Below are 12,302 nucleotides of genomic sequence, written 5' to 3' on the forward strand. Positions count from 1 at the left end.
TACCATGCAACATCATTCCTGTTAAAGTTTTAAAAGATTTAAACTTTGCATTACAATTTCTTAGAAATATTCCAAAAACATTAATGTGTGTGAGAAATTTTTAAGCCAGCTGGAATTCTTTATGCAATAATTCTTTATGCAACATTAACGAAAACTATATATTTACAAGTACCGAGCATCATCTTACATGCAAGCTTTCATTTTCAATATCGTGCAGGTTTTCAAATTTGAACAAAACCTAATTAAATGTTTTGCAAGAAACAGATTGTTTAAAAAGAACGAGGATTTCACAGAAGAAAATATGGAGCCCACTGACAGTTAACAACTAGTGTGCATTATGATCTTTCTTTCAAACTTGGAATGAAGTGAATTGACACGTGCGTTATGTAATCGCTCATTTCTTCGCGATCAGTCACCCGATTCCAGCGAAATTGGCGTATGAGATGCAGAATAAGTTGGGCTACACGCTGATGTTTAGATTTTTGGATTCTGATGTCTATTTCTCGACTTACGTTCACATTTGTTCGCCCGGTAATGTTTTCTGGGACACCCTGTATTTAATGACATTTTGTATAAATGCGCCAAAATCCACCAACGGGGAGGTGCTCAATGTACAAGAAGACAATAACAGTCCCCAACATTACACAATGAAAGTTACAAATGGGTATTACATGTACAAACACGCTTTAATATAAACATTCAGATTTTTTTTTAACTTCATAGAAAATTTCTGACACAAAATCTTGCGAAAATATTTCCCAAAATTGCAATAACATTTTGATAATATTTTTAAAATGTTGTTATTGTGTTAATTGTCGTTTTTTCATATAGAACGTTTTCAAAACATTTTCATGACCGTTATATAACCCGGTTATTAAAACGTTTTGACCATAACCAAAACGCGTTTATAATACGTTTTTAAAAACATTTTGTGTTTGCTGGGATGTATAGTAAATTTAGTTATGACATGTTTATGATTATCTGGAAAACATTTCTATACAAGAGAGATAGTGAATTTGTTTTACATGATATGTAAATGATGTATGCAAGACTGATGTATAATTTAGATGATCTTTCATATTCCATTGTAACGGGTTTTTTTTCGGTAAAGCGCCTTGAGGTCGTTTTTGTGATGCAATGCGCTATACATTACTAAGTTTTAATATCATTTATTATTAATGAGGATAATAATTGTGGAAATTACTGCAATTTGTCCGATAAACCATTCGAGATCGTCATCGTGGACGTTCTAGAAAAGGCAAGGATAATATAAAGCACGCACACGTTTTGTTCAATACAAATTTGAAATTCACAGATCTGATGCAAATAAATTAAATATGGCTTTGATTCCTAGAAACATTATAATAAGAAACAATGACATCATGATCCTACTTGATGCATAAAATATTCAACTTTAGGTTTTCCTACATTAGGTATTTTTGTCTATTCCTCTAATTCGATTGAGTATTTAGGCTGTTTGATGGATTGAATGAACATGTCAAATGTTTAAAGTTAAAAGAAATCCGGATCTGCGTATAAGATCCTAGCCTACGGAAGTATGCGAGATATGCGTATGAAGCTATAGGGCGATGCCTTCGATGTGGAATTATATAACCACCTGGTATGTGACAATGGTTCATACTTGTATCGCAACTATTCAGACTGTAACAATGGAACAAAATTATCCAATTGCAATTTCACTTTTTGGAATAAAATAAAAGAGATCATGGCAACAATGTTATATGCAGTGAAATCAGTAACATCTTGGCTAATAACAGAAAAACTTTACTTTGTTTCTTTACTATGTAGTTCCGTCTCAAGTTACACTACCGTATATTAACTAAACCAGAAAACTAGCTGGGCCACTTTTGACATTCGCGCATAATTGCATGATCGCATAAAAATGTGATAAATGTGATAGGCAGTATTATTTTTCCAATAGAATTTGTGATTTGTCGCGTGCGATTTATGACTGATATTGATATAACAAAGCAAAGCGAAGTGCTTTTTCCAGATCCCGGGTACCCATAGTTAAAAAACAAGAAACATTTAATATTTCTATATATTTCGCATGGCGGTTATATATATAACCTACATCACGGATTAAAATTTTTAACCAACACGGATCACACGGTGAACCAAACAATAATGTTGGTTAAAATATTAACCAACAAGTTTAAACTTTTTAACCTACATTATCAGAAGTTTACACTTGTTGGTTAAACACTTTATCCATCAATTTTGTCATTCAGCAAGTTTAAACTTTTTAACCCAGGTTAAAATGTTAACCAACAAGTTTAAACTTTTAAACCCACGTTATCAAAAGTTTAAACTTGTTGGGTAAACATTGTATCCATCAATTGTGTGGTTCGACAAGTTTAAACTTTTTAACCCAGGTTAAAATGTTAACCAACAAGTTTAAACTTTTTAACCCACATTATCAGAAGTTTACACTTGTTGGTTAAACATTTTATCCATCAATTATGTGGTTCAATAAGTTTAAACTTTTTAACCCAGGTTAAAATGTTAACCAACAAGTTTAAACGTTTTATGTTATCAGAAGTTTAAACTTGTTGATTAAACATTTATCCATCAATTGTGTGGTTCAACAAGTTTAAACTTTTTAACACAGGTTAAAATGTTAACCAACAAGTTTAAACTTTTTAACCCACGTTATCAGAAGTTGTTGGTTAAACATTTTATCCAACAATTGTGTGGTTCACCTGGAAATCCGTGTTGTTTAAAATTTTAACACGTGTTCTAAAACAGTGCCGTAGTTTTCGACTATTACTACATATATTGTGTCCAAAGCTGTAGCCACAGGGGTGCTAGACGCACCCCACCCATCCCCCATGAAAATCCGAAAGAAAATGTCCACTTTTTTATGTAAAAACGTTGAATATCAACCCCTATTTGAAGGGAAAATGATTGCATAAAAATGTGATAAATGCGATAGGCAGTATTATTTTTCCAATAGAATTTGTGATTTGTCGCGTGCGATTTATGACTGATATTGATATAACAAAGCAAAGCGAAGTGCTTTTTCCAGATCCCGGGTACCCATAGTTAAAAAACAATAAACATTTAATATTTCTATATATTTCGCATGGCGGTTATATATATAACCTACATCACGGATTAAAATTTTTAACCAACACGGATCACACGGTGAACCAAACAATAATGTTGGTTAAAATATTAACCAACAAGTTTAAACTTTTTAACCTACGTTATCAAAAGTTTAAACTTGTTGGGTAAACATTTTATCCATCAATTATGTGGTTCAACAAGTTTAAACTTTTTAACCCAGGTTAAAATGTTAACCAACAAGTTTAAACTTTTAATGTTATCAGAAGTTTAAACTTGTTGGTTAAACATTTATCCATCAATTGTGTGGTTCAACAAGTTTAAACTATTTAACCCAGGTTAAAATGTTAATCAACAAGTTTAAACTTTTTAACCCACGTTATCAGAAATTGTGTGGTTCACCTGGAAATCCGTGTTGTTTAAAATTTTAACACGTGTTCTAACAGTGCCGTAGTTTTCGACTATTACTACATATATTGTGTCCAAAGCTGTAGCCACAGGTGTGCTAGACGCACCCCACCCCTCCCCCATGAAAATCCGAAAGAAAATGTCAACTTTTTTATGTAAAAACGTTGAATATCAACCCCTATTTGAAGGGAAAATTCACAAAAGGTCCATTTTAATTGACTGATTAAATATGGTTTGTTGTATAAGTTTTCTTAAATGTGAAACCAGGATTTTTGGTCGCTTTCCCCTAATCTGCACAGCTAACTAAAAGGAAAGAATCCCTTCCCCACGCATCCAAAGTTTAAACCTAAATCCCTGCTTATGTTGGAAAGTTCTCCCACAAATTATATTTAAATTGTCACACACACTTACATTAAGGGCTCTGTCTGGTCTGACAGTATTTTTTGTGGGACATGAGAGCACATCAAACATATCGAATTGCATTCTGCATACGAAGAATGCACTTCTGATATCAAATAATTTTGATTTTTTGAAATTCGCCATATACCGTAATACAAATTTACAAAATTATAAAATTGGATATTTTTAAAATTTTTGATATATAACAGTCCTCGAAGTCCAAAAAGACTTATTTTTTTGGTGTGTTTTTTTTTGGGGGAGGTGAGGGGATTCATATCTTCAATACGAAAGGTCACAATTTTCAATTGATCGTCGGCTTTTCATCCCAGCTACATACACTTTAAGTACATATCATTAGATTTATAAAGTTTACTTCGATGACTGTTAAATATCAAAAATATCAATTTTTAATCATTTGCCACAAAATGTGTATGTGTATTATATCGCGGATTTAAAAAAAAATCCACATTATTTGATATCAGAAAGACATTATTCGTATTCAGAATGCAATTCGATATGTCTGATGTGCTCTCGTGTCCCACAAAAAACACTGTCCCAAACGCTCCTTAAAATCCCACCCCCTTAAAATGAATTGCTTTTAATTCAGGGTTCGCAGGTTAATGACGCAGGTGGAAAAAACCACGGTTTTAACCGCTTGGCAAAAAAAAATATTGCCAGTTTTGCCGGCAAAAATGGCAAAAACTAAAAAAGTGATTTATAGTTCAGTTTTTTCATCTCAAAACAAATTATTAAATTACAAAAATAATTTCCTGAGTGTAATTATAAGTAACATAATTATTAAGAAATTAAAGGCATGCGATTTCATTACTTAAGTGCATTGAACCGAAATGTGGCATATATCAAATTCAAAACTTTTTCATTTTAACTTAAGGGCTGGGGTATGAACGTTTGGACAGTATTTATTTTGGGACATCAGAGCACATCAGACATATCGAATTGCATTTGAATACGAAGAATGTCATTCTGATATCAAATAATGTTGAATTTTTGAAATTCGCAATTTAATACACATTTTACGGCAAATCATTAAACATTGATATTTTTGATATTTGCAGTACTTGAAGTAAACTTTATAAATCTGATGATTGTATTTTTAAAGTGTATGTAGGTGGATGAAAAGTTGACGATCAATTGAAAATTTTGACTCTTCGTATTGAAGATATGGATTTTTTTCCCAAAACACCAAAAAAATTAGGTCTTTTTGTTTAATAAAATCCATATCTTCAATATGAAAGGTCAACATTTTCAATTGACCGTCGGCTTTTCCTCCCTGCTACATACACTTTAAGAATATATCATTACATTTATATAATTTACTTCGAGTACTGTTATATATCAAAATTTGAAAAATATCAAATTTTTATAATTTGTCATAAAATTTGTATTATATTGTGATTTTCAAAAATGAAAATTATTTGATATCAGAAAGACATGCTTCGTATTCAGAATGCAATTGGATAGGTCCGAGGTGCTCTCATGTCCCACAAAAAATACTGTCGAAACGCAATAAACGCTCATTTTAGATCCCTTAAGTTAGGACTTGATGAGACAAAAAAATATGTTGAATGATTCATTAAAAGCTATACTGTTTATGAGCTTTCTGTGTTACTTTTTAACATTTGAGTGACTATATGTGAGTTTTTGCTATTTTTGCCGGTTTAAACCGGGCAAAAACTGGCAAAAAGCACTGAGTAGGCCTATCGCAATTGATGCCAAGTGCGTTTTCCATAATTATGGTACCCATACCTTGTAGATAAATAACATGTAAAATCTTGGGATGGCCGATTAAATACCAACATACACCGATCGCAGCTGCATAACAATACCCACATCTTTAAAGCTTTTAATAATTATGTAGGGGCCTAATATGTTTACCAGTTGTTAAGTTCAGTAATAGCGTTTCTATATACATAGGCCTACCGTTCATCTAACAACAGTATGATGGTAAATATAAATTGAATGTAGTTAAAATAAAAATGTAGACCTATTTCGCACACATTTTTCAATTCAGCTTTCAACATGAAAATTTTGAGTATTTCCTAGAATGTCATTGGTGGTGTATTTACCAATAAATGTCAATATTTCACACCCGGATAGTTGTGCCAAACATTCAAATTTACTAGCATTCCAAGTACTTGCAATTCAAAGTTATGAAGTTGATCTGCATCCATGGCGTTGTCTTTTTAAAGACATTTCTTGTTATCATGTAAAGTGAAATATCTAAATATTGACATGGTAGCTTACTAATTTGATTGATCGGGACGCATTTATCACATGCCTTGCACACCATGATGATAAACTTTACTCTTTTATTACATTTTGTTCAAGAGCACATCATTTATAAATATACGAGGGGGTATCAAAAAGTTTTAGAAATTGCCCAGAAGTGAAAGAGCTATATCAATGACATTTTGTCAGTGCAATCTCCGGTCCTTATGTACACTATGGTGCAAAAATTGTCTCATAAGTATGTTTACTTTTTTTACAGGCGACGCTAGATGCTAATAACCTGCTGCCCCAGTTACTGTGCATAAACTGCAAGATTGAGAAAATTGAGGCAAGCAGTGTTATTTAAGATCCTGCATTTGAAGGGTTGCAGTGCCTAGAAAACTCGATGATGAAATGAAAGTTATCTTCGGTGGTGATTGTGATATTGTCACTGTTACTTTTTGGAAAATGAATTTTATTTCATCACAGATTTTTGGGCACTGTAACCCTAAAATGGAACTTAATCATGCTACATGCCTCAATTTTCTCCATTTTGCTGGTGATGCGGTTACATAGGCAGGTACTGACATCTAGCGCCTGTAAAAAAAGTAAACATTCGTATGAGACCATTTTTGCATCATAGTGTACATAAGGACCCGTGATTGCACTGACAAAATTTCATTGATATAGCTTTTTCAATTCTGGGCGATTTCTAAAACTTTTTGATACCCCCTCGTACATCCTTCGCGTATTTCGTATACTCTGTTGTACAGAGTATTATTGGGTTTTTTTTTATATATAGATTCCTCCCCTCTTTATATATCTTGTCAGAAGCACGTAAGAGGTTGTAATGTCAATTTTTTAGTATGCAGTTATACTCCTAATTGCTTAAAATCACTCTCCACTCTCCTGTCAAATTGTTAATTACATTTGCAGTCCGCAGAGGCTAACAGATAAAGCATGACGGCATATTATCAATATGATTGGTGTGTTTACGTCTTTCTTTTGATAGCTGACATCTCCGAGGAATTAACTTCAGTTTTCATGGATTATATATTTCCATATAGAAAGGCCAGAAAGCAATACATCAAACATTTAGAGATTGTGCTTATTATAAAACAAGAGAGTATTTGATAAGGATGTAGAGTTTCCTGAGTTTAGTCAACTCGCCATCAGAGGTCGCTAGCGCTGTATCGATGCTATTTTGATATCAGTTAGTTTTTTTGTTCAACATGTTCAAGGAGTGAACTTTAATAGCACTTGCACCCACATCTCATGTGCACAGCTTATCCCTTACATACCATAATATGTCTTGAATAACTATTGTAGCCCACCAACCATGTGGTTAAGAGGCTAGGAAATAATGCCTAATATCTCATACCCATGTTTGTATACCTTTTTCTAATCCTGTCCCACATGACGAGGACTGTTATTTACCCCCATTTAATCTTGTAATGAGATTGTACAATGTGAAAATTTTAGCCTTTTTTTAATCATGTTTACTGTTGGATTCTAGCCATCACATGATTATAACCAACGCTCTGCAGGGTCTATTGTTCTATTGTTTCCGATTAGAGCGCTGACATATTGGAAAATGTTGCCAATCAATATTCATGAGTTTGTACATTCAACCTCCAGTTTTCGAAATTGGGTGACTTGTGTTTGACAGGTGTGAAATACATCTGACTGGGCGTTTTAATTACGTAACGAATAAAGGCATTGACATCATCGAATGGCTGCCCAGTGCTGTTATGTGTTTAGTTATTATATAGGCCTAATAATTATTATTAAATGTATTCATCATTCCTTTCTTTTCCCTTCTCTGTACGTATTCTTTCCTAGGCCTACACTTTATATCACCCCCTCGCTCTCCTTGTCCCCTCTCACCCTCCCTCTCTCATTCCCATCGTTTTCCTTATATTTCTATTTATCTACTTGTCTTTATTATATCTTTTCATTTCTCCCTTCCTCCAGCCCTCTCTCAATCTCCATATCCCCTCCTCCCCTCTTCCTCCCTCCTCACCTCCCAAGACTTAAAATTAAATGGAAATTTCTTAAAAACAACCTTTATAGGCCTATACTTATACTTACATGTATACGTATAGCGATTACCATTATAGTGTAATATATAGGAAATGGCAGCCTTCATACATTCTAATGTTTAATCGATCAGCAAGAGCATTCAATTTATTTAAATGAAGCGCCTACAGTCAGGTGGGTGGTAAAGATGATTGCATCGACAGCTAAAGCCTCCTTATAGACCTCAGACCCACACAAGCACACATTGGGATACGTGGATACAATGGTACCACTTTACACATGACTGCCCTTACACATGACTGTATTGTGGTCACTTATTGATACTCGCCTGTTGTGTAGAGCGTTAATATGATGCCGGATCAGTGACCAATTTAATGGCGGAACCCCTTTATTCGAAACAATGGTACCACTTTTATGAATAGCCTGTCGCAACTTCTAATCGGCATCAAACGAACAAAAGATTATATAATCTATTGCGACTCTATTTCTATTTAAAAGCTCTTTGATTATAACAGGCTTATTGGTGACCAATTGTTCACCAAGTGATAAGGCTGGGCATATTTCTCTACAGCCAATTTGCCAATTTACTGCCAAATTCTGGGGCCAAATGAAACTTGGTCCCTATTCTTGAACATGATAAACTAGTAACCTAGAATATGAATACATATCTACCCAGTAACGCTAGCTTATATGTTCTGTCAATAACTGGAGCCCTATATAATGACAAATTTGGGCATTTAATTCTCTCATCTCCCCCTGGTTTTTGAAAGTATACAAGCTGTACCAAAATGATTTGTACCCATCAGGTTATTGTGTTCATTGACAAGCCTGCTTCTTCAAATGCAACATTGGATCCTCTTGAAATGCCCAGGATTTACGGTTTTATGAACGTATTTAACATGCATCTATAACTAAGGTAACACCTATATATGTTGCATTTTGACGTGGTAGTCTTGCTCATAATCATTGTAAGCTGATTTATCTAACCTTCAAACACCAGCGATTGCTTTTAATGATGCTTCTTGAACATCTTTCTTACCGTTTTTAATCTTGTGTGCTTCTGTGGAACATAACCAGTAGCTTCATTGGATTTGTGGGTTGCACATTCTGAAAGTAGAGAAGAAAAGCTGATGTCAAGAGAAAAATTAATATTTTTTAAAAACAAAACATGTCTGGTCACTAATGGCTTTCATTTTCTGACCTCTACACTGTAAATTAGCCAGAACACATGGAACGCGTTCATTAATGTAACGGTTTTTAACACATGATCATGACACGTGTTTAACTTATTTAGAGAACACTGGTGTTAACACATGAGACGTGTTCATAAGATACAGTTGAACATATGACACATATGTAATAAGTTGTTCTTAAATATTTCAGAACATCAGTGTTCAAACTACAAGAACACCAGTGTTCAAATGAAACAAAGAAATGTGTTTTGAAAGTTTTGAAAATGTTGTCTTATTTTTCAAAATCAAATATTAATGTTAACAATGTTTCCATTTTGTGATAGTGCTAGGTAAGGAGACACTATTTAAGGCAAATTTTAGTATGGATATGCAGACATCTTTTCATAACTAATCTTGGAAACAGAGACAGAACACTAGTGTCAAGTGTTCTATGACTTTTACAGTGTAGTAAGTAGTGACAATACAAAAAAAATTGAGATATTTTGACCACTGGAAACCTCTGGCTACATAATGTTAATGTACAAAAACAAAACAAAAATTTCTTGCAGATTAATTCGTTTTAATAGCAATTTCGTGAAATTTGAATTACGTTCTGGTACACCAGAACGAAATTACAACACATTGTCTATCGAGCAGTGTAATACACATTTATAATCATGCATAACTCGCAAACGCAAAATCGGAATCAACTGAAATTTTAAGAATAAGCTTTTTTCGTGGATATCTACTGAAAATTGTCTTAGAGGATGCTAGGATCATGAAATATTCCCTTAAGTTTAAAAAAAACGTCAAAGAGTTAACAAATTTGACGAATTTAATAAGATACATACAATGATGATAAAATAAGAAGCCTGGTGTAGGACAACAATACATCACATGATTAAAGCCAATAAAATACTATGACAGCTATAGGCATGGAGGGATTTGCTTCACTCTACGTGCTTCCGATTGCATGTCAGTGCGGAAACTCTTCACCATCATCATCATGGCATGCTAAATTATTTTGTTATACAAATGAAAACTTCACAAATAGGAAGAAAACAGCAGCGCTGAAAATAAAGTGAAACTCCACAGTCAGACAAAAACGTCAAATTTCCAATAGGTGTAGATCCCGGGGTATATAGGTATGAATCCTCCAATATTCTGGTAAAGGGATTGTCCATACAATCACCCCCCCCCCTCCCCCCATGTTGACGCCAGTATGTGGGGTACTGACCAAATTAACCTCACGTTTTGGCCATTCTAGCCTTAAAAGTGCCCATTTTTGCGCGTGCGCACTGATTTATTCACTTTTGTACCATATAGCTTCAATTTGGCAAACAATTTTGCGATCTACACGCGCATTTGTATACCATAAACTTATTCTGTCGCCCAAAGGTGCTGGATTCACTACAATTCAAGAATTTTTTTCCAACCCCACCCGCGCTCCTCATGTCAAAAAGAAATTTGCTACAAATTTCACCCCATCTTAGATCACTTTTGGCCTTAGACTTGCAGAGTATAGGCTTATGTTATAGCACACCTATATCGTTAGCACACCTATTTTTCTTATTATACAAAAAAGATGCAAAAAGAGCAAATCACTGATATTATGGGTTCCCTTGATATTCATAACTGGAATTTCAGACACGAATGCTCTCCCGTAAAAATCTCACCAGCATAAGGGCATCAAGTTGTTGGGATTTTCAGAGGAGGGAGCTCTCTATTTGTACGTGAAATTTACGATTAAGGGCTCTGATATGAACGTTTCGACATTATTTTTGTGGGACATGAGAGCACGAGGAGTACGAGGAATGTCCTTCTGATATCAATTTTTTTAATTCGCGATATAATACAAATTTTATGACAAATTATTAAAATTTTATATTTTTTAAATTTTTGAAAATTTAACAGTCCTCGAAGTAAACTTTCTAAATCTAATGATATGTACTTAAAGTGTATGTAGCTGGGATGCAAAGCCGACGATCAATTGAAAATTTTGACCTTTCGTATATATGTACATTTTTTGTGTGTTTGGGGAAAAAAGTCCATATTTTCAATATGAAAGGTCAAAATTTTCGATTGATCGTCGGCTTTTCATCCCAGCTATAATATACACTTTAAGGTTGGTCTGAACCCTGGAATTATGGAAACTTTCGGGCCTCATAACTGCTAAATTGTTGGTCTAAAGTATATAAAAGTATACATATTTAGAATGGCAAAGACTTGATAAGTTCATCTGTGAGGTCAAATTTGGGGCAAAATGCCCAAATTTGACCTCACAGATGAACTTATCAAGTCTTTGCCATTCTAAATATGTATACTTTTATATACTTTAGACCAACAATTTAGCAGTTATGAGGCCCGAAATTTTCCAGATTTCCAGGGTTCAGACCAAGTTATATTATACAACGGGTGTTTTTTAGAAACTGAACAATACTGATTTTCAATGCCCGGATCAATGTCATTAAAATATTTTAACTATATAGCAAGCCAACAGGCAAGATGAATCTCCTAATATTATAAGTACTAGGCCTACAACTAAGTCCACTTCTGACAAAGAGCCTGAATAAGCCTGAAATTCAGCGTGAAAATGAGCAGAATGACCATAAAACGGCTGAAAGTAAAATAAAATTGCATAAATCTTGACTACAAAAAAAGCCTGAAAACTTAACAAGATTAAAAACAATAATAACCAATGTATCAAACGCTTTTGATGGCAAAATTATTCGCAATTAGCAACATTAGCACTTCAATAAAAGGACAAACAAACACAAACAACTCAAAATCAGTGCAACAAATTTTCAAACTGAAATAGTACAAAGAAATGAAAGAATCCCAATATTTTGCACATTTTGATGCCTTATTTGTGTCAATATAGCCTCCTGAATTGTGGCAATTAACAATGATTAAAGAAATGGAAAGAATTAAAGAATTGCACTGGACTAAAATGTAGAAAATGAGTAT

The 12,302-nt window shown here is 33.8% G+C and overlaps 1 protein-coding gene across 2 annotated transcripts in view; it reads right to left on the reverse strand.

Moving 5' to 3' along the window:
- The window catches only part of LOC140142088 (carbohydrate sulfotransferase 14-like), a 35,609-nt gene that overhangs the window by 16,327 nt on the left and 6,980 nt on the right, over window positions 1-12,302 (reverse strand). For both annotated transcript variants that reach the window (XM_072164044.1, XM_072164043.1), the window contains exon 3: window positions 9,203-9,270. In XM_072164044.1, coding sequence (XP_072020145.1) covers window positions 9,203-9,270 — 68 coding nt within the window. The remainder of the gene's footprint in view (window positions 1-9,202; window positions 9,271-12,302) is intronic.

The sequence above is a fragment of the Amphiura filiformis genome, chromosome 20, assembly GCF_039555335.1.
Source record: "Amphiura filiformis chromosome 20, Afil_fr2py, whole genome shotgun sequence".
Classification (NCBI taxonomy): domain Eukaryota; kingdom Metazoa; phylum Echinodermata; class Ophiuroidea; order Amphilepidida; family Amphiuridae; genus Amphiura; species Amphiura filiformis.